The sequence below is a fragment of the Diprion similis genome, chromosome 6 (genome assembly GCF_021155765.1).
Source record: "Diprion similis isolate iyDipSimi1 chromosome 6, iyDipSimi1.1, whole genome shotgun sequence".
In the NCBI taxonomy this organism is placed as follows: Eukaryota; Metazoa; Arthropoda; class Insecta; order Hymenoptera; family Diprionidae; genus Diprion; species Diprion similis.
The window spans coordinates 11796809-11824468 of NC_060110.1; the positions used below are offsets into that span (position 1 = coordinate 11796809).

Consider the following 27660-nt stretch of genomic DNA (forward strand, 5'->3'; position numbering starts at 1 on the left):
GAATCTTTACTCATAATAATATATCCTGTAATAGCCTGATGTCCGTTTAACCATTCAAGGGAGGAAAGTTCGTCATTGATTTTCTTCTTAACAATCTTGTGTCGATAATGCATCAGCTCTAAAACGGTTTCACTGCATTTTCATAGGCATCATCTGCAGTTACCTAATAAAAAGGAAATACAAGAAGGAGGAGAAGAAAATGTTAACAATAATAGTCAATTCAATGAGATAATTGGTGGTTGTTCGTGTTCACAATCTGTGACTGAAAGGGATCGACCCGGCTCGATTGCACCAAAGTGTTGTTGGAGAGGTTCTATTCGTTGAGCTGTGGGTGGAGAGGCTCAGTGTTGTTCTGCGAAAATCAAGTGGGCTGCTTCTTCAAACACTTGAGTACTGATCGGCGTGTCAGCTCCTTGAGGAATTTATGTTCACACTCTTAAACGGTATTGCCCAAAATCATTATACGGTAAATACGGTATATTTCGATGATGATAGATAGCCTGTACAAATTGGTGGGTTAACGATGCTTGATGGTGTTTGGTTGACAGTTAGAATTTGTGAAATCTTCAGAAGACAGAGAATCCTTGCTCGAGGCTATGTGTCAGGTATACCGGCTATAACAGTACGTGTTCCTTGCGATCATAATGCTGTTATATGCTTCATGCTTGAGCAGTGTACCTATATGTTTATTCCTCGGCGAATAGCACACAGTAGACAGCCCGTTATGTAACAGTTTCTGTGATGTATTTATATCCGCGAATTTATGCGCTTTGGATGTCCGTTTTATATGCTCCGCGGAATTCTTATTTGACACAAAAATGTTATTTTCGTTAATGGAACGTACTATATATGACGATTCTGGACCCGATTCTCGATCACTTGGAGCGTGTATGATTGCTACTGGTACGACGTATTATTATATCCATTACTACACGTAACGGATCATTCAAATTTCACAATGGAAATGGATTGACGCGTTCTCTAAAGATGATCGTTGTGCCTGGTTCATTGATTTTTTGTGTCTTGGTACGTAACTCTTACAATTTGCGTCACCGCTGAAGCTTCTACTCGGAGGCTATTTTATCACAGCAGGTATCGGCCTAAGGGGATTCACACAATATCGCCGGTTATAATGGTCGATCCAATGTTTCCGCTAGCGCATAAACCACAACTGACAAGCAACTGTACATTTTATTCAGTTTTCATCACTCCCAACAAGAACTGAATCGTGGTCTCACTCGTCACGCACGAATTACTATATGACTTTTCCACTTGCAATGGTGCTTCGGACGTTCAGTTTTTACACCAATTCATTCCTCGTTTTATAGTTTTTGTCTCCTCCTCATTGCGCCCAATTATCAATATTTATTGTAAGAGCAAACCGCTGACGTGTAATCATCGAGGCAAACATTTTTCATCTCTTACTCGTAGACGAAACTCAGTTTAGCCTAGGAATAATCTCGCGCTAAAGTGGGCAGATTTTCATTGAAACGCGTTGGCGGTAGTTGTTGAGGATTAAAAAGGAGCTGGTCTTGGGACCGAGGCGTTGGGAGTGACCAATAGCCGTTGTTAATAGTCAGGACGCGTTTTGCAAGGATGACACACGTTCCTAAGCAATTCTCCACACCGTGTGGCAATGCACCAAAATGTCCTCCAGCTGGTTTGTCCTTGGGCCAAAAATATACACAGACTCGTGCGCCTTTTGATTTTCAAACAATCCGTTTCACACTCAACAGCGGAGTTTCTGTATTTGTCCGTTTTATACCTCTTCTTAATTAACCACATAATTATCCGATTGACGACGGTCTGTCGGATACGAAAGTGCGATAAGACAAAGACAATGGAGTTTTTTCTTTACTCCTATTAAGCGTTGTGTGAATTTCACCGAACTCCACTCACAACATTGGAATACGATTTTTACCCTATACAACATTCGCAGGCAACCCTTGGAGCATAGTTCATAGTACAGGATGCGTGCGGTTATATTCTGTGAAAATACAGCTTTGAGTAAGAAATGAGTATAGCAATCTATATATATCATACACTTTACTTCGCTCTTTACCCCTGCACGTGCGTCAGTAGCTATTGGAAACTTTCGTGTCAGTTTCCATCGAATGATGTGTGATTCACGAGGAAAACAAAGGGTCGAAGCATCATAATGACGGTGAAACGCTTGTTTTCATATACCGCGAATTAGGTGGAAAAAAAGTATTTTCATTTGCCTGTCAATCCGCTCGGTAATTCATATAATAACGTTTGACTTATAGCCAGCTCACGATCAGAATGACGTTCATGAGGTGGCCTCACGCATTACGATGATTCTATTTTCAAAACCTGGTTCCATCAACGTCAGGTGCAACCGATACCCGCAGTACTTACAAGGCTCATCAGTTCTTCTACGTACCAATTACAATCACTACCGAGTTCCCGTTGCCTCGAGCATCTTCGGAGCGTGGTTAGTGAATCTTCCACGCATGCTGATGGACCAAAAGTCGGTAAACTGATTCTCCGTGAAGTCATTCGATGGATAGTTTCCGTCACTGCAGAAACTCAGTGACCATCATGGGTTTCGATGTTTCTCGGGAAATATTTGTCACCGTTCCAATACTACCAGCACCCAGCACTGCGTGTAGATAAAAAATAAGGCGTTTGGTCTGTAATGCTATTTGTATTGATTATACATGGGGTCTTTAAGGCGTCGGCTTTGTCGCGTAACCAGAGGCGAGGCGTTAATATGAGAAACTCATAGAAGGTCTGATTAGCATGCGCAATAGATTGTGAAACTGAGAATTGTCGTCAAGTGAGTCGTGCGTTTTTCACAATCACGAACTCGGCGCCGGTCTCACATTATACGGACTAACCTGACAAATTTTCCACGTTCTTCCTTGTCGTTCAATTATTCTTGATCTGGAACTAGATACTAATGGCGTTTAATTATACTTGTCATGATTCTTGTATATACCGCCGCGCCGACCGCTGGACCGGTTCGTGAGCTCGCTCGCTCTGTTTCGCGCGCTATTTCCGCCGTCCGCACGGCCGACTTCCGTTTTTTACACGCCGTCCAGTGCGATAAGCTGCACCGCAAGCTACTAGCCACTCGTTCCACGTCACGTACATTACACATCGACGTGTCTGCATGCGCATGGCTATGGGTACAAAGTGTGCGAGCTAGTTTTTATGTCAACTTGACTTATCTACCTCGCCTTTCGAAATTTCTACCTGATTGGGTTGTATTCAATCTGTCACGATCGGGAGGTAAGCCCACGCATGGCGAGCTTTATTCTACCCTCGTACGTACAGGCACGTGTAGACCCTGCGAAATTCTCTCTGATATCAAACGTCACGGTGATAAAGTAAGCTAACGCTCGAAGCAATATAACAATATCAGCACCCACTTCGAGGCTGCGTGAATCGGAAACTACGGTATCGCCTTATCGACGATTGCACTTGAGCCGGGTAAACAGGGTGCAGCGACAGCTTATGGGGCGTTGCAGGATACATGCCTATGGGTTCTGCAGATCTGGGTTGAGGTCGTTAAGATATGCCTAACGTGCATAATTCCCGTGAAATAAAGCTCGATGCGTACGCGCCTCGATTAGTTTTATGGTTACGATGTAGTCGGCACGGAAATTCCCTCGATGCATGCAGTTATAATTTATATAACCTATATTATGTATGCGAATGTTGAAATTCTCAACCGCGTCAATTATAAGCTACTGTTACTGCTATATCGTTCACTATCGTGTATCTACTTGCGCGAATAATAAAAATACCCTGCATCGCACAGGTGGATCGAGGACGAGATTTTCTTCCGGTTCAGCCGCAATTTATTTCATCCTTGTAGAGGACAGGCTTTTCATCTTTCCTTACAAAATAATTTGAATTATTGAGATAAAGCGATACAGGCGTTGCCGTTGGCGACAAAATAAGTTCAATTTATTCTTAGTAGTTGTGCAGCAATTGCGGTAGCCTGCACAGAGTATACTTGATATGGTCCTGGTGAAATAAAAGATTGAACAGGGGAATAATATTATGGCGGAAAATTTTTAATCCCGTAATCTATTGCCGAGAAATTTGCCTATTAATCGCTTATCGATGCTCCAGGCTGTTTGTGTAGCGGATAACCGCAGGCACCATGCTCACCAGCTGTGATTCATATACAGTAAACCCGTACACACACCTACAGGATGAATCTACCTCGCGAATGAGTCATCGGTAAAGGTAAGCGTGGAGCACACCGGCCACACCAAAGATTGCCACGTTATCGAGAGGGTCGAACTTTGCTATAAGTATAATGATTCGCGAGCTGATTTTGGTTGTATATATATTATATATGCATCTTGAGGACTTTTGGCGCCCGTTGGAAGGCCCGCGGTTTTGAATTAACCGATTACGCAACTTGAGGTCTCCTCGTATTTGCTTATCCGTTTCTACGCGCTTTGCGGTTAAATCAGAACCAAGTTGCTTTCAGTGATTAGTCACATAAAATTCAAGCTTGGAGGTTTGCGTCGAAGTCCATGGGGCACAGACCACGCCATGCCAGAGCGGAGTCTGGTTGGCGGTATTGCAGCGATCGCGTGCGTTCCGATACTCCTAATTAAAACATACATAATCTTTAACCAATGATCTCCCCAAGGGTTTACCTGTATCTAAATTAAGTACCTTACCAAGTGAATAATAAAGACCGACGTTAACGAGGTGGAAACTGAAATTCCTCGCTACCACTTGCCGTGCAGCTATAATATAAACTTTGTTGTGGAACTGATACATAGACGTGGCTATCGTTTATCGCGTACAAATGAAGTTAATAATGTGGTCATAGTCGGCCATGTTGAAGTGGGTGCATCACTCTCCGTTGCCGAAAAACCACGTGACTGTGGTCACGACAACGCAGTCTTCCACGAAGAAAGGTGACAAGGAGATCAACGCCCAACAGAGCATAACGCAGAAGTCAACACATGACCAGAACCAGAGTGATATGTTGGACGTCTGCACCCGAAAACGATTCGGGGTAAGGTTTGGTTTCAAGGAAATATTTTTTTTTATACAGGTCCTTCCCTTCTTAGAGAATACTGCTTCAGTGATATTGTCTTCCATAATGTGTGTCTGCATGTTTTCTTTTATTCCGTCAACTATCGTATTGATATTATAGGCGGTACAAAAAACCTCTCAATTCAGCTTCATAGTACCGGGGCCTGACTTTGACATAGTCATCCTTGAACCCTTACGTCAGCCTTAGAATTAAACGCTTTTTCATATGAACTCTGCTTCACTTATAACATTGGCGGTATACCTACAAAGAAATACGATTCTCTAAGTCTGTTCATAATACGTTTTCTGCGCAAACGACTACGCCCAGAATAACGCTAGTGACCCAAATCTCTTGACGTTTGGAACGTTTTCACATTCTGATTGTAATTTAAAACCTTTATAATAAGCCTTAACGCCAACCCCACTCTCGATGACAGGCTTCAACAGCTGTCTTAAGAATATTCAAGAATGTCTGTTATGGAATAAGTTAATTTTTTTAGCATTGTACCTCACCTCGGGACATATATTTTTCTTCAAAGAATTCCAGTTAATTCTTTTGGGATTCTTTTATCAACGGGAGTATTTCAGAGACATTCAATGCTGCCATCTCGTCTTATAGTGCAGCAAGTCCATGAATATAAAACTCACCCGCATGTACGCGATAAATATCTGAAAATATGAGTAGGTATCCCACAAGTGCAACAATCGACGTGCCTTGTTTCCATCATCGTGTACCCAAACCCGCCACCTGCTCGCTGTCATAATCAGTATAACCCTCGTTACACGCCTATTATATTTCTACATGAATATTATATCAATTAGACGAATCCGAGCCGCTGAGGTCACTCTTATTCATAACATGGCTGGGATTCGATCGAGCACCTGCACATGTTACATTATTCAATATGCAGGTTTTACTTGAGAAAACACCGACTCACCGAGCACATGCCGTGATCTATAGTATCTATCCGCCTTTAAACAGACGTTGCGAATCGAAGGTTGAATGTCATACGCACTCCACCAAACCATTGCCCATCTCTACAAACGTGTAACCGTACATTTCAAACGAGGAATGACTGATTGCGTTACCGAGCCGAGAATACCGCTCACAATTAGCTACGGTATAAGGAGGCGTTTGTAAGCTACAAGTACACGTACACGCGGAGGTATATCTGCAGCCTGACCTTCGACCTCTGCACAGTACACCGGACTTTTTGCTAGTCTAAGACGAGCGGGAGAAGATGATCGATAACACGCAGTCATCGCGGTGATTGAAGTTCTACCGAGAACTCGATCAGTCCGCAATCTTTTAACTCCTTCTCGCCGCGAATTTCCTCCATCAATTTGTCTTTGTTGGTCTTTTTAGCAACGTCAGTGCGGTGAACGCCAAGCATTTTCCCTTCACTTGCTATTATGCATCATAGCACACCATGGGATCTATTAGACACACCTAAAACTCGCGGCATCTCAACACTGAGGCTTCAGGAGAACGTTTGATCGTTACGTGAAAGTATGTGGGGCTATTCTGATAACTCGTCCCTGCTACTTCTGTATTACCTATGTTGAACCTAAGGGAGAGCGAAATAGACTGAGAAAGATCCTGAGTCACGTTGTTAAGCTGTGCATGTTACATTCAATGATTGTTCTACTATATGCTGAGAGTGTGGAAAAGGACATATTTGCCATACCGTATTACACTATCGTTGATAGATATATCAGGGAAAGAGATAGAGCAAGAGAAATATATGCCTGTCGTTATTAAATGTTGAATGTAACATTGCCTCTATGATTTAGTTACGATACGTCGACGACTGAGCAACTTGTAACTCATGTTACGTACGTTCTCCATAACACTAACTGTGTAGCTGGCACTAAGCGTGTGCTTGTCTTGTGGGCTACCAGAAAGAACTATCTAGGTATCGCAAGGTTATGTGTCTTGGGACTTTCATTTTCGCGAGACTTAGTTTACATTCAAATGCCAGTTGAAACTGGATTTTAGATGCGAATATATACCTACGATACTTCTCGCGCCTGGTATCCCATTATTTTTAATTCGATTCGTTACACATTGGCCAATCTAATGAACGCGGTTTTGTATTCATTGTAAATTTGTTACAATATCGGGGGCATACTTGTTTGCGATAGAAAATCTTTCAAAGCTGATGGAAATTTTTTTTTCTTCAATCTCCAATTGCGTCGTGATTTCCTAGAATCACCGCAGCATAGCTACGATTCTAGTAATAAACTTTCACTAATAAAATAGATCGATTAAAAGAGAATTGCATCGGTCGATTAATCTCTTTTAAACGATTCCCTATTATTGTAATATCCGCGGTTTAAATCGTGTTACATTCACTGACGTATTTTTAATTCACCTCAGTTTTAATCTCTACCTTAAATCAAACCTCAATCATTTTGTTTATGCCCCCACAATTTCATTCCACGGCAGAGTATCCATCAAACGATGCTTTAGTACGGTATAAAAGTCGACTGGAGATCAATGAGGTACAGGTGGGTCGAACCAACAAACACACATCTCATTCCGTTTGGCAAAAGTATCAGCTTTCACGTGGTCGCGTGCCGCGAGAATTATTATTCCTAAGGCGCCTCTCACTCTGATTCTCGCCTTATTTAGTACCGCGCGAATCTCTTCGACTACAGCGAGAAGTTATACTAGACACGTAAAAACGGTCACCTTAAATTAATTTATACCCTGTTCATGTTTAATGGTAATTATACTGTGTTTCGGTGCTTGGACTCACGAGTATGACTTCGGTATGCCTTGCAGAAGCGATGAATCGTGCTTCATTCGGTCTCCTTGACAGAGATTGGGCAACAATACAAGGTGAAGGGAAAGAAAGAAAAAGAGAATCGCGGATCAAACATCTGGCACGCGGTGCCAAAGGGACTTCCGAGATTCGATCCGCGCTGCACGTGATCGACCAAGTCACGTCTGTCGGAGACGTAAACGTGTCGTAAAATGTTGTGAAATTCATCAACGATTGTAATTGCAAGTAAAAGCACATCGCTCTCTTTACAAATTACTAAATTATTCGTCCTGGAATCCGTTGAACGTCAATACGTGCAAGAAAATCGGCTAATTAATTCGAAATGCCTCGCTCCCTTCTCTCACGAAGCACCGATATGCTATATCTGCAACTTCATTTTCCTTTGGCTGGTAAGTGTTTCGAGAATTTTACTTGGCTCGGATACCAATATCGTTCACTTTCGCCCTGTCCCAGTCAGCTGAAATTTCAGAGAAGACCACGCCATCGTGTGATTAGTCGCATTCGATTCTATGAACGCTAATGATTTCGATTTTCAGTTGTATAACCTACCAAATTGACAGAACTGCCGTAATAAAATTATACGTGTTGGTCAGGAAATACCTACATATAATTCTTCGGTATTACGACAACACGGTGGCTGAAATTCGACTGAGACCAACTTTATAGCTATATTGAAAATTTTTTGTTACGAAAAAATGAAAAAAAGAATGCGATCCGATTGTGATTCTGACCGAGACAACCGTATAACTAGGTACAACTTATTCTCTGCCGTCGATAGACGGGGTCTTGTGATTGAATTTAAAGCAGTAAGTCAAATCTCAACTTCGCCGGATTTGCAAGCCGACGAGAGAAGAAGAAGAAAAAAACAAAAAAGGTAAAACAAATAACACCTGGGTGGAAAAAACGAAGTGAGATATTAAAGCTGATTGAAATCTGATGTGAAGAAAAAGTTTAATTTAGATCTTTCAAACGGACGTGTTTCATCGTCAAGGTGACTCGAGCCAAATATGACGCCGATTGTTACAATCTGTTAGTTTAATCGAGCGCAACGAGACACTTGAAATATATGAAATATAAGGCATGCGGTATTCTTCTACGAATGTTGTTATACGTGTATATTCTCTCTTACGGACTGAATGGCTCTTAGTAAGATATGCGACCTGCACATGAGTTTAGCAGCGAATGCACGTATAGAAGGCATTACACCGAGTGGAAATGGCGAGTCGGAGAATACATCTTGGGAGACCGAATGAATACTCGTAGCCCCGAGGGCTGAATTACACGGTGCGTGCATACGATCATTGCACAGTATGCATATGCGTTGTATATCCTCGTAGACATGTGCACGTCGAAGTCCCCTGCATTAGCAATGTCCCTATCGAACTCCCTGCAGCACGCGGACGAGTGCCGATATGACCAGATACTTGTGTGTATATGTATATGTATAATGTACCTGGAATAGTATACAGCTATTGATATCTCCCGCATAAGCAGCCTCCCGCCGGTGCACTCGCTGCATTCGAAAGGCATCGGATCAGTAATATTTCATATTCATGCGGACACACGTACACCTGCACGAGCACGTATACCTCTTATACATATTCGTGCGATAATCATCGTTTTGACAAAGACCGAGGAGAACCTACGGAGAGAGTCCTTCGGTCGAGTTACACGTTGGATTGGATTAATGAGTGGTTTAATTGTACGCATTTTTCCTTTTTCTTTTTTTTTGCTATTGCTTTTGTTTTTCACCATTGTTTCTCTTTGCACTAGAACGTTCGTAACACTTGTGTATAGACGTGACTTCGTCAAACCGCTCGTATTGTTCACGCGAGGCTTGTAATCAAAGACGCCGCAAGATACTGTGCGAGCGTTTTGTGTTGTTTTGTACGTACAGGGTACAAATTTGCACCCTCATTGTAGACTGGAGATGTTTTTCATGTTTGTCCTGAAAAACGAAACGATTTCACGAAAGAACGCGTAGGCTTATCGAGTAGGCGTATTATTATACCTACTACAGACCAAATCCGGTTTTGAAACGTACGGCTTTCGACGTACGCACTGGAAGAGAAACGTCCTCGTTGAAATCACTTCCACGAGCCACTGCCATATATACATACATATATACCTACCCGTTCTGGCATATTTAAATCTGCTGAACAGACGTGGATCGAGCTCGCGCATAAATCTCAGGGGGTTTCCAATCAGTCACTTGTTTGAGCAACAAGCCAAGTTGATCTCGCCAAATTTAGCTTGCTGGGACGGAGAATTTCAACTCGTCTCTGAGAACAAAGCATCTGTAATTGAATGAATAAACGCACGAAGAATGGGGATGAATTTAGTCCGGAACCATCGTTCAGGTTGTGGGAATCTGCACGCGAGGATTGAACCTTGTTAAAGTTGGAAAATCCGGTACCATCTTTTGCACTATAACAAGATGACGGCTGCATGATATGTTATATGATTGCTAAACCGTTCCTGCGTATAATAAAGCGTTGTAAGGATTTACTTTTTTGCAACCGTGCGGCGTCTAGAAAAGTAAACCGCTTAGATAGGAAGCCCTAAGTGGCTTGCGTGTACCTCGGATAAAAATGTACGCGCGCCAGACAGCGCTTCGATTTTTAACGTCTTTCATGAGACCAGTTTGACCATAAATCCCCAGCAGATATGGGGCCTCTGGTAGTAGGTACGTGGCTTGCAGCAGATATATATCGGCGTCACTTTCCAATGCCCAATGGAGTCTTGCACTTTCTATCTGTGTAGCAAATACGCGCATGTCCATTTTTTTATCGTTCACCAAATTACCACGTCCCTGTAAATACGAAAGTTGGTAAAACTGCCGCTGCTGGAGATTCGGGACTGAAATGTATACCTCATGCACCTCTCGCGAACGGGACGAGAGTTTGGCATTAAGATTCGTTGAATTTTTTGCAAGGTTTTGTAAAATTCCTATTCTCACTGTCAAGTTCCTGTGATTCGTATGTCACGAATCGCACGCACTGGATCATCGTCTTACACAGACTGCTAATTGACTCTTTTTCGCTTTCATTGTGTTTCAGGGCTCCGACCCAAGAGTGGCTACCTGCCGGGGCAAGCTACAGAACAGAAGAAGCAAACTCAACCAAGAAATCAACAAGGAACTCCGGCTACGGGCGGGCGCTGAGAATCTCTTCAAGTAAGTTCAATTCCCTCGTAGATTGCTCGGCTGACTGACCTTTTGCCTCAAGAGTGAACCCCGCAAATTTGTAACCTTTAAACAAACCTCAGAGACTTCAGAGAGTATCGTCCCGCCTCCATTAGACGGTCTTATGACTCCTTCAGAGCTCCTTTCTAGCGAAATCATTTGTTTTATCCAAAGTGCGGGTGATTCTTCTCTGGAAACCGGGACCAGCCAGCGATTAGTTGAGTGAGTCGAGCTCAGCCAAGCTAAGCTTCTTGCCTCCGAAGGCGGTTTTATGGCTCAAACAGCTTCGCGCTATCTCATTACTCCATCGGGCGTCGACCTACTTCGTATAACACTCGTGCGAAAAGTACCACGCCCAGATCAAACCGTAGCAAAAACAAACCGGCATCGTACCCACGCGTTACCCGTGTCATTAAATTGCGATGGCTCAACTTTCTGTCTATGTAAAATATTAGCGGTAAAGAATTATTCGCCTAGTCGCCACGTGCGTGTTCTTACGGTTTGCGGATATTCCGAACACCCGGAAACCGCATTGGCATCGATATTCCTTCGCGTTCGCCTCTTTGTCGTTAAGATGCTCACGGATCTCGGCGAGGAAGGGCTCGTGCTGATCGAGAAAGGGAGCGAGATATCGTAGAGTCCTTTGCCTATTATCTAGCTGCCTGCCATCTAGCATTTGCACCCCAAGGTGTAGGTGTTGCTGTAAGGCGGATGTGATACCTACCTACACGTTTACACGCGTGTAACGTATATTGCTTACGAAGGCACCGAAGCCGATGGCGACGACGAAGGTCCTACAGGCATCAGGCGACCAGTTCAGTGACTCTTCTTGTATATCAAGGTCGGTCGCCCGAGGGAGACATTAGATAAATTACCGGCGCATGCGCACCTTGGGCTAATGCCACGCCGAAGTCTTCCGTAACAAATTACCCACCCTTACCTAGATTTATTATATTTATTTTGTTTATTACTTTTACACATCCCGCTTACCCAAGCAAGTCGTCGCGTTCCAGGAGTTATTGAGTACCTGGATTCCGGAAAGACTAATCGTTGTAAGATTACAAGCAACCGCTAAATTTTCACCAGAGATCATTCAGGTCGTCGTGTAACTCGCAAGTCGGTGACACGTTGGAACATTTTTTCATTCAGGAGTAATCGGCTAGGATAATAGTTTTTCAATTTATATTATACGTACAATTCCTACGGAGAAACAAGCCGGCTGCAGCGATGACTTGAACGATTCTTGCGTGAAAATGGAATTTCTTGCTTCTGTTCGTTCCATGTCAGCATTCACGGCCTTGATATCTTTAATTTTCCGCTTCGAACACGTACCTGCTTGGTTCAGTACTGACGAGTTATAACAGCATTCTGTCAATAGCAAAACACGAATCCTGCAGCAACATTGCAGAGTTTCACCCTTTGTGATAAGTTACCGTCAACGCGTCGTCTGGAAATAATGCATATATTAAGGTTTTCTATAAATTGGGACGATGGGTACAGTGCGAATGTACTGAAAAACTCGTTCTTGCGTCATTCGTGCGATTTCGCATTGACTGTACTCAGAATGTTTGCGCTATTTTAAGTATTCCTAGTTTTTCCCCCATACGATTTCACCTAGTGAAACTTAGCATCCAATAACTAGTTTGACATCTCAACAAGATTAAATGTGTCATGTTCATTTGCTGCCTTCTAAGTAGGTACAGAAATATGTCTTTCTTGTTCTAGGATTTAAAGATAAGATCGCCGAAAGCAAATTACCAGTTTATATCGACTAAAGCCGGATATTTAGATAACAGCTGCATCTAATTAAATACACGGCTGTTAACTTTAACTACCTTCACTATTACCTGAGTGCTTGTGATGCAGGAACAAGTTACGTTTAGTAAACGCTTTTTTGGCTACTACGGATGGAGAATGAATCCTATTCATTGTTGTTTTTGTGCCCATGTGATCATAATGGATACTTTCTGCAACAGATTGGTTTGCATTCATGAGATTCATGCTCCTTCTATACACTGTAGCTACCATTGCAGAGGTAATAAAAGCAAGGAATCCCGTTTTCACGCAAGAACCAACCACGTCATTGTACCTGTTTCACGATGAGTTATTATGAAATGTAGTTTAGATTGTATCAAGAAAAAAATGATAGACTTTTTGCCGTATAGTTACGTAGGAGGAAACCATTTTTAAGATCATTTCCGTGTAAGAATATATTCGTATAGCTTGTAGCTTTGAGGGAAGATTTTCGTGACCCTACTTTAGTCCCCATAAGTCATTCTCACTTTTTCGATGTCACATCAGCATGAATTATGTCTATGTTACACACCCTATAACCTGTTCTATCATTTGATTAAATTTTAGGGCCACGACGAACCGAAAACTGAAGGAGACGGTTGCCCTGGAGTTGAGTTTCGTAAATTCGAATCTGCAGCTGCTCAAGGAACAGCTGGCTGAATTGAACAGTTCGGTGGAACTTTATCAGAATGCCGACAGGTGAGTTCCGTAATACCTTCTACCTCCGAAATACGTTTAACTCTGCACGAATAACGACTCCAATGAGTCAGTCGCCACTTAACGCCGACTTATAAAACCTGCGAGTAATTTTACTCCATCGCATCCGCATTCACTAACACACAGTGTGAGCTCGATGTGTTCAGTTATACCCTATACACAGTCCACTATTCCCACGAGACGCCGCGATAAGACGTTGCGGGTTCCGTATCCGGCATAGTCGATTGATCGAGCGTATCTTCGCAATTTAAATTTCGAACACTGATTGCTGTTCGGCGAACCGCGAATGATAGTTATCCGTTGCAGGCTGCAATCGGCACTCAATATCACACCTACACAATTCTGTACGAATGCCCGCAATGTATATCGAAACTCGGAGTAGCCAGACTCTTGCCACGTGAAAAGATGGAGCCTTGAGTTATTCTGTAGAATAAAAATGTTGAAAGAATTGCGGAAGTCATGCCACATAAGTTTATGCACATATGTTCGAAGCGATTGAAACCTACTGGCCAGAAGGCATCGAAAATTAGAGCGTGTGATTCCACCGACCTCGGATTCGGAGTATTTCGATTTACTGAAGCGCGTCTCCCAGCGGGCTTCATTGTTTTTACGCGGGTTGTTCCCAACCGCAATTCCACCTCGCATCCGCGATGGTGTGATGACCGATAACAGATCCTCTTATCTTAAAGCGAAGTGTTAAACGGGTGCTCTTCTCGGCAGCCAAGGCGTTGCAGTGCAGTCTCTGGGGAAACGTATATACCTTGTACCAGAATGGATCGCACGCCAGGAAACACTCGAGGGGGGTGGCGGAGTGCATAGATATTCTAAACTGATACTACACCGCGGCATGAATTGCATTACAAGTCAGCAGTGACCAGTAGGAAGCTGTCGTGGTGCTTGAAGTACTTTTCGAGCAGGAGCAGCCGATGCTTATAACTGCGCCGACTGTTCGACCGGAGACCATTTTTATCGACAACTATCAGAATGATACCAGCTCTATAATGGGTATAATACAAATCTAAAATGCAGAAGTGAATCGTAAATATTATTACAAGCATTGCAATGCTTGAAGTCGACGCGTATCTTGGAATGAGCTGTGGCTCTCAGCGCAGAAACTTTTACCACCCCACAACTTCCGTCTGGCTTCTTCTCTCCGTCCGGCCGAGCAGCCGGGCAGCGCGTCGTTGGCTATGCTTCGGTTCCTGGGTCACTGCCCGCCCACAACGCGATGTGTTACGGCGTCTAAGTAGAATCTCAGTTCTTGAAAAAAATTCTTTATAATGTATATCATATGCTGGCGAGAGAATCAGACATCGCAACATGTCAGCTAATTGTAAGACCGGCTCTATGACTGCTGCCCGCGGAGTCATATCACAGCAAATATGACGAAACAAACACTGTACAAGTACCATGGTATCGCTGGAATTAACAATCCCGATCATGTAAATCAAAACGCCTGCAATTATAATCGTCTATCGGTGAGCAGAAACTTCGACGGTCTCCAGATTGTGAATTTAGTATCATCTTCTGCATGATGGAGAATAACGAATCTGACCATAAGAAATCCCGTAACATGATCGGTGTAGGTACAGAGTTCACTATACTCAGCACAAGAGCGGACAGCTGTCATTTACGGGTAATGGACTCGGGCCGAGAGTTGAATGGGTTGAGAGAGTAGTTGGGCACGCGGTGTATAGGTCCTGATAATTATGATCACCAACTTCCTTGGAACTAGTTTGGTCGACTCTTGATATTAATCATCCTGCAATTCTATGTGGGAGCACCAAGCTGTCGCGTCCGACAGATTTACGCAGATATATTTCGGTACTTGGTTGGTGTTTGCGCGTAGCAATGAAGCCATACAGAGTGCTATGTCTGTTTGGACATTAGCTGACCACTTCGCCGGATCGAAGATGTCTCGTGGAGTGAAGTTGAGGGTGACATCGATAAAGACACTGCTGAGCTAGACAGTGTGTCCAGTTTATCTCGGAAGCTCGTGTGGTCGCGTCAGCCAAAGTGTCTCGAGTTAACAAATGATAACCGTAACACATTAACATAATACATATATTCACATGTATACTGGCACCGTTTCGATAAGATGCTTGAATTAATTATAGTCGCACATTAAAATCTCGCGTTTATGTAGCTACTTCATCGTACACTCACGCACAATGACTGCGATATACCTACTCAGACCAGCGGAAACTAGTTTGGTGGTGGATAGCGTATATGTACTTATAATATCTAACGTCGTGCAAGAGATCGCTGCGGTTCTCTGTCAATATGCAATTGGAATAGGTAATCCAATTTCCGAGCTGCCGCACAGGCATAACGTGGCATTAGATACACCGCAACGTTCGACTCTCGTTCAAACGGCTTCTTCCCGCATAAGGATTATGATTAGACGATGCATGGTATTTTCCGTCACGAGTCGTCGGACTTAGTTGGTCGATAATTCCGATGGGTGTGATCCAGTTGTAAATTCCGTAGACAGAGCGGAAATTCGTCTTTGACAAACGGGGAATACTGTAAACGACGGGTTTCGGTTACACCCCGAGACCGGCAGCTGGTCATTGGTGCTTCTGCGAAGTCGTAGCAGAGCAAAGTACGCACACGTCTTCACATACATGCCGAGTGACTTCACATCCACGTCAAGAGATGCAGCTACAGAGCTGAGATCCAACGGTTCTACCACTTTTTCTGAGGCGTGCCAGAAGTACGTCGACAATCATCTCACACTATCAGCTACCCGTCGTGTATATATGCGTGCGTGCCCTTCTCCACGTCTCATTCACTAACGGGAAGCCCGACGTGAGGCTAGCTGCGATAATTTATTATACGTGCTCCGACTAACGCGTAGATATAAATTTACCGCAGGGAGGTTCAGAAATTTCACAAACATCCGCCAATTCGCGCGAATCTGAAAGAGACCAGAATTTAAATGCGTCGGAACAACTCAGTCGCCTCAAGGACGCATTTTTGAGGTCAATGAGGGGAGCAATTAAACAACCCGTTGGAGCGTGTTTAAGAAAGCATTCGCTAGTTCCACTACAGAAATGTTATGCAGACTCTCGCCTACATTGGACATCACGATAGTAGTCGCGAGACGTAACCGTGATTCAGGCTCGTTTTTTTTTTCGAATGAGTTCATTGTTCGGCGGTATGACTGCACTGCGATCATTGATCATTCTCTACCAAATTTTGATTCAGGTCTGGAAACAAATACCAAATTTTCTAATGCGATTGCTTCGTCACTTGAATTTGAATGTGCATCTTCAGGGTACAACTTAAGTAAAGTTAATCTCATGATAAATGAGACACTTTATGCTTTGAGGCTAATTCCGTGTGAAGATCCAAGATGTAGGAAGAACTGGACCGAAGTGAAGTTAATTGTATGAGAATTGATGAAATCACGTTGAATGGAGGAGTATTTGAATGAGTTCTTGAAGCGAGTCCGAGATCTCTCTAAGAAATTTCGAGTAATTGTTTATACAAGCCCAACTGAAAGGTGAAATTTAAATATATGATGCAAAGCAGTTTTCTTCATAGAGGGCCGGCTGGCTGCCTCTTGACCGGAGGAAACAGGCCACGAAAACATGTCAGACTTTCATCTCAACGAATCAACTCGGAATGAACTTTTAATTGTATCCCGGTATGACGCGATGGCTATGGAGGTGATAAGCTAGTTTAAGGATCCTTCTACGGCTAACTACGCGTGGAAGAAAGTAGAAGGCAATAATAATCATGAGATGTTTTTGTTTCATTCTGACTGAACATTCAAACATTCCTTCAAAGTCATCTTCATCTTGAACTTCGTTTCATACTACGCGTCAAAATTGGCAGGACTTAATGTAATTGTTTACGTTACATATGAATTACGGAAAAGATTCGCGTCAACCGGAAGTTTCAATGCACTGTAATTTGCAACTGGCTGTTGTACAAAAAAATAAACAGCCTTTGCATGTGTAACTAACAAGTAATAAACAGCCGCGTCATCAACCTTGTCTTTGGAGAATTATATAGTATTACATAATAATTTTCCACGGCGTTATTGTTGTGTATCTTGACCTGGGTATCTGGGCGGGGAATTGTAGCAAAATGTAAGTAATTCAAAATGAAAAATGATGCGAGCTGTGCTACAGCATTGTTGACATTTTGTAATTAATGAGTTTCAATCGCCCCGAGTGCAAGATTCCCTGACCTAGCCACATGAATCATGCGCGATACCATCGTCGGAATATTTTACCGAGATCGCGGGGATTGATTGGCTTTAATCTCTACGCGATCCTTGATCCTTCATTTAACATCCTTGCGAACACGCCGCCGAGCATTGCCCCCGTATATCCGGAGATCTAGTTGCCTTGACTGAAGTATATAAGATTGCAAGTTGAATACTTATGTCAAAAGCTCAGCATGGGAGACGCGTTGGTAAAGGAAGGAAAAAAATGTCGCATACCTTATTTAAATTAACTAAATTACACGCACGAGGAATGAAATTATACTTAATCTGCTGTTCTATCCTAGACCTTCACGCATTTCTTGCGGAGAAGTCAAGTTGGTCGGGTTCCTTCGACAGATAACCGTAAAATTTATAACTTTGATTACAATTAAGTATATAATCTATGGCTGTCGAATGAGCAGCACTTGCTACGTATCTATAAAAGATTTAAATACTTGCCTAGTTCATTACTAGTCGATACCGTTACTATGGCCGGGTTCTTCTGGTGATCCATTAGGGATTGAGCCGTTTTGAAAACTGTATCTTTTCAACCATCACGGAGGAAGTCACGAGTATCACACTCTATATAGTGTACAGTGCGGTAGGCTGCTAATTATTATTATTTTATAACGGGAATAGACAAGAAATCGTAATTGATTGCGTATTCGTAAGAGCAAATGAGACCATCCTATTAGTTATTTATGTCCGGCTTGAATCTCGCACTCAAGCTGCGTTGTGTAACAGAAGGAATAAAGATTTCAATAGAAATTTAGGTATATGCATATACACATAAGAATGTTGCTTGTAGCCAAAATTTAGGCGTATTAGCTATTAAATTTTACCCACGGTTCGTGAAGGGTGTATCACTAAATTGCTGAAAATTTGATGATGAGAAGTTTTTCTAAAAGGCAGCTTGCGATAAAAAGTACCGCGTTTACTCTTTGCTCTTGTCATCTCTTCACGTATTCACGGCTTAATTTACCGTTTTGCTTGTGAGTAAAAAAGATGCGACGTTTCGTCGGAGGTAATAACTTGGCATATCGACAAAAGAAGGCCTAATGTCGTAATTTTTTAACCGCAAAATTGACTTTATCTTCGCATAGTTACAGCAGACGTTTTTTGGTAAAAAATTAAAAATTGTGCATTTCGATATTTTGCTCCAGTTCGATTCTTGTCTTTCGTATGAATATATACTTCAATCCGGCAACGTGTCAGAAACGAATAAGTGTATTCTTACGAATGCACAGCACTCATTCACTATTTGCGAATTTCCGGTTGATTGTTATTATCCTTAAACACATTCCTATCAGAGCATTAAACTTTATCTTGATATAAATTTTATTACAGCGAAGAACCTGTAATGCCCATGATACCGTTGGGCCTGAAGGAGACCAAAGACATTGACTTTCGAGAGCCGTTTAAAGTGAGTATTTGCCTTGCAATATTTTACTTTCCCGTTCTTTATTTTGACGCTCTTTAAGCCCCTAATGTCGTTAAATTACTTGGTTAGTGCTGTCAAAAATGGCGTTAAACTTTTGTATAAATATGTGAGAATTTCAGAGGAAATGAAATGAAAAGAAAAACAGGGAAAGGAATGTCACAAGTCGTACAATACACAAATTACAGGCTGTGTACTTTAATTCTATACTTTATTGTTTATAAGTGCGTGCCCGCACGTGTCAATATTTCACTGTTTTCTCAACGCCGAGTTAATAACAAGGTTACATTAACGGGGGCACATCAGGATTATCTACGAAATCGTCCGATGGTATTTTTTCCGCAGGCCGACAAACACCTGTGGGCCTTTCCAGCAACTTGTTTTTTTCTTCTTGCCTCTTGTTGTCATCCACTATTCTCGTGTAGTCGAGGTCATGCTTCTCGGGGCCAATCTCTAAAAATTCCCGCCTCGTTGAGGCGGACTGAGCCATTACTGATTTGATGGGTTTGCTTTCCGTTGCCTTCTTGCCTATGTCCTCTGGCTTTGCTACCAGTTTTAATGGATTTAAACGCGGCATTGTCACTACCAAATGCCCTGTCGTTTGAGATCTTTGAACCGTACTTTGCTCGGTCAAAACTTCACTGGACAGAGTCAGTTGCAGTATTTTGCCTTTGATAATCACTCTGACGTAGCCAGGCTGGACATCAATGTCCAAAAAGCAAGTGTCCAAATGCCTGCAGTGAACATACGTAACAAAGTTTACAAATTTTCAACAACCCGAAAACCTGCGGAGTAATTATATCCATTGGCTTACTTGTAAACAGCTATGTCTAGAATAATTTTTTCGCGGTCACTTTCATCGTCCAAACGAAATGGTACTTTGGGCTGATTTATGTTGTATGGCCGTCCATCCGAGGTGAACAATTTCGGAACGTACTTTGGTTTTTTAGTCTCGTCATCTTTTCTTTCTCTTTTTTCCTTGTTTCTTCTGTTCTCTCTTGCAATGGCAATGCGGTCCTCAGGAGTGTGCGAGCTTGTGCTCTTCCAAAATTTCTCGCTCCGTTCCTCGTCATCCTCAACGCCATACATAAAGTGGTGATGTGATGTTAATGCACCACGAGCTCTTTAGATAATCCTTTTCCTTCCATTCGAACTTTCGACTTATTGTTTGGCACACCTACCTTTTCCGTTCCATCTTCATTGAGTTCGCTAATTCTAACCGATTCGCTCCTCTGATGACGTAGAATTTGCTCCTTACGGATCTTCGCGTAGTTCCAGTACCCTCTGAGAACGTCGTCGGAAACCTCGGCGTATCTCTGGAGGGCTATAATCCTCTCCGACCTCGATATCTCGGCCATATCGAGTTCCTTCAACTGTGGCAGTGTCGCGACGACATACTCACGGTAGCCCTCGTAATCCGTGAAAGGATTTCCCGTTAATATCAATGACTCCAGATGCTCGTTCCCTCTGAGAAATATCACAGAATCAAAACATCGACCAACACTATCCGCCTTAATTACAGCGTCACGTCGACTTTCAGTAATCTTACCTCAGTGACTTGATGCCTCGTAGATCCCCGATAAAGTTTACTGTTAGATCTAATTTTTTAAGACTTTCTAACCCCTCCAAATTTTCTATCACTTCGATGTTGTTCAAGGCCAGATTAAGGTACTCCAATTTCTTTAGCATACCCAGGTTTTCGATTTTGGATATTAGATTGTATTGTAGGAGTAGTATTTTTAAGTTTCTGCACCACCTGTCTATGTGCTCGATTTTTTCAATATCTTCCTGGTGCAGGGTTATTTCTTCAAGGCTGGCAATTTCTCCCTCATTGTGCTCGGATCGTTTTCGTATCAGGTCTATCGTGATTCGCACCATATTCGCCGAAGTTCGTCTTCCTACGATTGTGGTTAGGTATGTACTAGCTGACGTTGGTAACGAAATATCGATTTAACATTTCGAGTAGTAACTAGGTGTGTCTTAGCCAATTCGTTCTCCGGTCAACATAAAATTTTCTCTGGAACAAGGCCAATAACATTCGTTGACTGTACCTCACAATCAGCCAATTCAATACATTCATTTTGACTAACAGCAAGCTTTCTAGAGAAAAATACTTCTGAAGATGTAAATCTAGAAACGCAATACTTCATAATTATGCGTTTATTATTTCTAAAACGACTTTCCTTTTCTAGGATTTCATTCTAGAACACTACAGTGAGGATGGCAGTCATTACGAAGAAGCGATTGCAGACCTCATGGATACTAGACAGGTATAAAATTGTCAAATTATCGAATATATTTACTGCAATCGTTGCCAAATCATCGAATGGAATGGCATCAGAACGTTGCACAAGAATTCAAATGAAATTCCACCAATTGCGACACTTCTTAAACGGTCATGTAATTTACTACTCGCATACGGGCGTGCTTATCGCTTGTCGAAGCTTTCTCCAGATAAAAAAACAGGTATACCAAAGAGGACTTGAGATTGCTGCCTATAAGCGAAGAGGGTCGCGGTAAATCTTATGAATTATCGACGACATAAAGTACAATCAGTATTTTCAATCGTTTCTGCGTGTAAATCACCAGGTTTTACTGATCATGGTCTAAGGGATTCTGAATTGAAATATTTTTCAATATTCAAATCGATCCGCGATGCTATTCACGATTTTTTCCCAAATGAACCTATCGAATAATTTACCATCAACTTGAACAATCAGCGTATAAAACGAACCATCTGATTTATTTTATGCTACCAATATCACAAGAGAAACGTCACAGTTGTATGCCGCTCGCTGACCTCAAAAATTACATTATTCAGTCGACCCACGCGATGATGCAATCAATCAGCGTAAACCGTACATAGTATAGTTGAAAAAAATAATCAATACAAAAGATCTCCTTTCCACAAAAAGAAACTAAAAATGTCCCTACATCACCGCGTACTGAAAATGTCCTTCGATTCTAGGCCATGAGAACACCGACTCGTGACACACCAGGAATAGCGTTGCTTCTCCGCTACTATAACCAGCTTTACTTCATCGAGAGAAGATTTTTTCCACCGGATCGAAGCTTGGGAATATATTTTGAATGGTTCGACTCTTTAATCGGAGTTCCCAGCTCTCAGCGAACAGTGGCGTTCGAAAAAGCTTCGGTTCTCTTCAACGCTGGAGCTCTTTATACGCAGCTGGGTGCCAGACAGGACAGACGAACAGCTCGAGGACTCGATCAGGCAGTTGACTCCTTCCTCCGAGCCGCTGGTACCTTCAGGTACATCCACGAAAACTTTACCAACGCCCCGAGCATGGATTTGGGTCCAGATATGCTGGAGATGCTCGTTCAGCTGATGCTGGTAAGATTTGTTTGTGCTTGTAAAAAAACAAAAAAAAAACAACAAAAACTGAATCCTTTACTCTGAATTTCGTTTCAGTATAGCATATGTATGTATCTATGTATTTTTGTATTACAATACAATGACTGTTCATAATTTCACTTCAGAATGAGACACCCGTTCAAGCGCATGTGGAATTAGTCGATTAGCATAAATCAAGGCGTCTATACCTTATTATACTTTATATGTCCGAGGGCGTGTTGTTCACAATGACGCTGTCTAGTCAGACGGCAGATTTCGTTATAAATTAACATATTCCTATTATCCACTCTCGATGTCATTGCTCGACAGCTTGTGCGTGTGCCTTGGTATTCTTTTTGCTTCGTTCCCTTTCCTCTCTCTGAATCGGTCGTACGCCGAAAGTCGCATATCGTTACATCGGGAAATGAGGATTTAGGCAATCAGGCATTTGTTCGAAATTAAAGCCTCTGAAATAAATGAATTTCTCTTATTCCAGGCGCAAGCGAGGGAATGTCTTTTTGAAAAATTGGAACTGCAGTCAAGAGATAGCAGGGATATCGATATATCTTTGGACCTTGCTCAAGAGGCTGCGCAGGTAATGGATTCTCGCTGGCGGGATTATACTCTGTAAATATTGTATTACATGCGCAAAAAATTCACGTATATAAATGCTTTTGGTTTCAGGTAGCAGCGGTTTACGCAGACGTGCATTCCCTTATTTCGCGCGAACCGGTGCGCGACTACGTCCCCGAGTCATGGGTATCGTTGATTCTTGTCAAACGTGAACACCACTTAGCAATGGCTCACAAACATTGTGCCGTTGGGCTTCTGGAGCGACCAGTCTCCGAAATGCGTGTAGAGACGAGGCTCGTCCTTGAGCACATTCAGGAAAGTGATGGTAAAACCCAGATAGACACAACTGTGCCGAAGGACGAGCAGGAACGCAAGCTTTTGAGTAAGATTTTCCGACAAAATAAAAATTTCGTGAAACACGCCAGTATAAGTCAAAATTTGAATAGTATGCATGATGATCTAACTTCTCACGATTTTACGTGCAGGTCGAGCACATTTGAGAGAGGCTCAAATACTTCACGAAGAGAGTCAAAGGCTGCAACGAATGTGCCGCGAATTGAAGGGCAAACAAGCGTTGGCGAGGGTTTTGAAGAGGGCGCAGGACGCCACCTTCGAAGAATACAATCGGGTTGGTGACGAGGATGATTTCCGGGAACTCCTCGATCCTCCTCACATTCTAGGTGAGTTCTGAAATTTAATATTCACTCTAGCGTTAGACGAGATCATTCTTCTCGTGTAACAAGTTGCGCACTGCATTCTGCATTGTTTGTAACCCCGCAGCTTGTGCAATCATACCACGTATAGCTACCACCGACTCATCGTGAGTGAAAGATTGCGCAATTTTCGCTACACAGCGAAATAAACGCTGCCATGATTATATGGTTCATGTTACTCAGGTAGTCAGACTGTATTTAATACACAGTGAGCAGGTAACGATAATGGAAAATATGGTAGTAATTCAGCTTTTATCTATAATTTTTTTTTATCACAAAACGGACACATTAATCTGACTCATGGTTCACACTCATTTTAAAAGTTTGGATAAAAAATACCTTTTTCGCTATCTTTGCACATACTGTGTAGATAAGTGTGGGAAATTTTATCATGAATCATTAAGGATGAAGTTACATGTATTAGTACTCGCAAGTAAAGATCTTTGCTCCTTTTAATGAAGCGATAAATAAAGATTTGAGCATATTGTACTGAAAATGCGTCAGCCTCATGTACGGCAGTCCAAAGTCGGTTTATCCCATGTGGTAATATTGATATTTGGAGAACGGTGTACAAGCTAAAATTTCATATGCTTTTTAAACCATCTTTCTGATTGTAAGTAAAATGAACGATAAACATAATATATAATGTTCGTATATTGTACAGCAAGAACAATGCATTTTGCTAAATTTTTCGAGCCTCTAAAAATGAAATATTTCTGCTCATCTACCTATTCGTTTTATTGCTCTCGTCAGTCATTAAAATCTAAACATTTTTCCAGCATCCACAAAGTTCCAGTTGAGTCTGACCCATCCAGACTTTGCCCAGCACGGAGTAGACGATTTGTTCAGATCCCTTGGTCCTGTTGCAATATTTTCCGCCAAGAGACACTGGACGGCGCCAAGATTGGTTCAGCTTCAGAGAGGTCCTGGGGGCGAGGGATTCGGATTCAGCGTTCGCGGAGATGCGCCAGTTATCGTTGCTGCAGTCGATCACAACTCCTTGGCCGATGTAAGTGGATGAACGTATAACTCACTTTGGAGTTCGTCAATTTACCGAAGCATCATGAAAATGATCTGTTTTCCCTGCAAATTGAATAGAAATCGAAAGCAACAGATCTAATGAATAACAATGATTGCAGTTGGGTGGAATGAAGGAAGGTGACTTCATCGTCAGTATCGGAGACAAGGACGTCAAATGGGCTACTCATGATGAAGTTGTGCGTCTCATCAAGCAATGCGGGGATTCCATCAGTTTGAAACTTGTCACTCCGATGGATAGAAATTATCTGAAAGTAAATTGGTTTACACTTTTCATTATAGTAACAATGATGATGCGACGGTAGCGCGTTAACGCCATTTTCATAACCGTGTTTACAGAAACCAGTGAAATCAAACCATCACGACAAAGGCAGCGTCTCCGCGAGCAGCTCGTCGGGTGTTTCTTCAGGACAACCGAGTCCTGCAGGATCGGTAACGACTGCTCACGTCGCTCGGAGGCTCCCTTGGAATCCTTTCAAAAAATCTGGCAGTCAACGGGACAGCAGAGACCTCACCTTCGACAACGTCATATTGAGATGATCTTATGTCACTCTGCAAAATCGTCTGATGAATTTAGAGAATCAGATTTGCGACACGCTACTGTGCAAAAGCTTCTATTTATACCCTGCAGTGAGTAGATCTGATCATATAAGGGCATATCGAGTTCTTCGCCGTCGTTTATTACCTGCCCCTAATAACGCTTTGCTCTGCAATTATTGCAGCTTCGCTCATCAATAGCATCGTAGTCGAGTTTCCGTTCTCGTGATAAGATTAATTTACAGACTTTTCTTGGCAATCGTATGCTTTTATTTTCTTGAATCATTCGTTCATCAAGATTTATTAATATGGTGAAATTAAGGTTTCTTTTTTCTGTATTTGAAACAAAACAAAATTAATGAAGAAAACTTGTGTAATTAATCTTAAAATAACTAATCGCGCAGACGGTATGGGCCAATTTTTTTCATACTAGTGATTGATCGGGAAAATAACGATCTTGTCGGATGAAAGAATTCATTTAACTTCTCAATATATATATAAATAAGATGAATAACTGTTATATTATAAATTTGCATAAAATCATTAATTGTATGATAAGAATCGTATGTCATAAAAGATGCTTATACCATAAGCATCTTGAGAAGCTCATCATAGAAGTAAAAAAAATTTTAATAATAATTTATACACTACAATGTAAAGGAATATACATAACGTATATGAACAGTGTAATATAGCGTTAGATTAATGTTTATATATCATTTGCCATACAAATTTCATGAGGTGACAAGAATCTCTAACTATGGAAGGGACGTTGTAGTTAGTTAGGCATTGTTATTATAACGTGAAACTGCATCCACACCTTTCTCGTCAAATCGAGATCAAATGGCCAAGGTCGTTGAATGCATACATAAGTATAATAACACCAAACTGGGATGCTAAACCGAGAAGGAGCTGAGTATAAACTTTACAAATTCAAAAAATTTTTCTTCGTTAAAACTCATCACGTTTTCTCCGAGCCTGCGTGACTTTAGAGTGAAAATTTTTTAATATTACCTGCCACAAGCCATACTTACATACTTGGTATATGTAAGTGTGTGACCTAACTGTTTTGTTTACATTTTTAAAATGTTTTGATAACCCGGAGATTCCGAGCCACTAAATGCCCCTTCCAGACATTAAATATTATGAACAATTAAGGACTGTACAATTTGATTAAATGTTTAGTACAGTTCGTAATGTATATACTTGAATATATTATATCATAATTTGTAGTTATATACCGTCTATATTAGGTGTTATATATACCGATTGTAATTCAGGAATCCGTTATAGGTAACAGGATGGTCTGAGGACTTTGTGGTTGTAAAATTTTGATGATAATTTTTCAGACTATCCTGTACGGTAACAAGATAATATAAATATCTTTTGTTGCATGATGTTATTGATTATTGAGCGATAAAGAATATATTAAAGGCATATCAAATTCACCGGTTGTTCTTTATGCATATTTTTATAAAATTGAATAATCAAATTCTCATGCGCCATACTGCTACTAGCATTGCTACTACAGTATAAGCGTAATCCTATTATCGCAGCTTTGATGTTGTATCTCATTACCGACGAACAGAATATTTCATCGCGTTTTAATCGACCGCAGATAATATTTTGTAATCTACTGAACGGGTAAAGGTGAAAACTGAGTATGCCTACGTAAGTATGAGGACACGTGCGGAAATACTTTAACGTAATACTAAAATTACCGATTTTCTTCTGACTACTGTAATATTTGTAAACTTTATTTTAATACTTTCGTGTTCACGCCATTTTTCGTGAAAAAATATTCTTTAGATTTACAAAATTTCGTTTTTGGTTAAATCAGATTCGAACAAGTAATTTTTATCGATGATCCTAACTCGCAAAGAAAGGGTTTTCAAAATAATGTTTTAAATCTTGTAACATCAATTATCGCTGGTACGACTAGTCTTGAAGTGTTAAATGAAATTGATATTCCTTATTAGAATATATATAAAAAACGAGTGTATATAAAGTCGGCTGGAAGGGCGGGTGAATTTTAGGAATTCATGTTTCTATAGCCAATTACAAGTTGACGTTCATTTCAATAACAATGATTTCTATTCATTGATTTTAATTTTAAAGAAATGTGAAAGAATTTCGATCTACATACTTGCGAATATAAGAAACTCCAATAGAATTGGATGATTGATTTTCGAGGTATGAATTCCCAAGATTCATCCACTTTTTCAACCATTTCGTATAGCTATAACTCGTTAATTCGACCCAGGAAGCTTAAGCC

At 41.5% G+C, this 27660-nt stretch overlaps 2 protein-coding genes across 5 annotated transcripts in view; one reads left to right on the plus strand and one right to left on the minus strand.

The window, feature by feature from the left end:
• The window catches only part of LOC124407580 (rhophilin-2), a 49151-nt gene extending 23421 nt beyond the window's left edge, over positions 1-25730 (plus strand). For 2 of the 4 annotated variants that reach the window (XM_046883857.1, XM_046883858.1), the window contains exons 2-12: positions 10880-10995; positions 13366-13497; positions 19082-19157; positions 21365-21442; positions 22141-22524; positions 23021-23119; positions 23209-23479; positions 23583-23777; positions 24590-24819; positions 24950-25102; positions 25188-25730. In XM_046883857.1, coding sequence (XP_046739813.1) covers positions 10880-10995; positions 13366-13497; positions 19082-19157; positions 21365-21442; positions 22141-22524; positions 23021-23119; positions 23209-23479; positions 23583-23777; positions 24590-24819; positions 24950-25102; positions 25188-25388 — 1935 coding nt within the window. In that variant the 3' untranslated portion in view covers positions 25389-25730. Of the gene's footprint in view, positions 1-4518; positions 5012-10879; positions 10996-13365; positions 13498-19081; positions 19158-21364; positions 21443-22140; positions 22525-23020; positions 23120-23208; positions 23480-23582; positions 23778-24589; positions 24834-24949; positions 25103-25187 lie in introns of those variants that run through there. The other 2 variants (XM_046883856.1, XM_046883859.1) reach the window with 2 other exon arrangements.
• On the minus strand, positions 19456-22239 carry LOC124407623 (protein tilB). The gene is made up of 5 exons (XM_046883919.1): positions 22107-22239; positions 20722-21070; positions 20348-20639; positions 19987-20246; positions 19456-19906 (listed from the first exon to the last, which is right to left on the minus strand). The coding sequence occupies exons 2-5, from the start codon at positions 21048-21050 to the stop codon at positions 19456-19458; spliced, it is 1332 nt and encodes a 443-aa protein (XP_046739875.1). The 5' UTR covers positions 21051-21070; positions 22107-22239.
• Positions 25731-27660: the final 1930 nt, after the last annotated feature.

What these genes read in the sequence shown, in the direction of transcription:
- LOC124407623 (XM_046883919.1), bottom strand. Translation starts at nt 21,050, where the DNA reads ATGGTGCGAATCACGATAGACCTGATACGAAAACGATCCGAGCACAAT. An exon ending in CGAGGCATCAAGTCACTGAG is followed by an intron (nt 20,640 to 20,721) that starts GTAAGATTACTG and finishes GATATTTCTCAG; the next exon opens with AGGGAACGAGCATCTGGAGT. An exon ending in ATGGAACGGAAAAGGTAGGT is followed by an intron (nt 20,247 to 20,347) that starts GTGCCAAACAAT and finishes TATGGCGTTGAG; the next exon opens with GATGACGAGGAACGGAGCGA.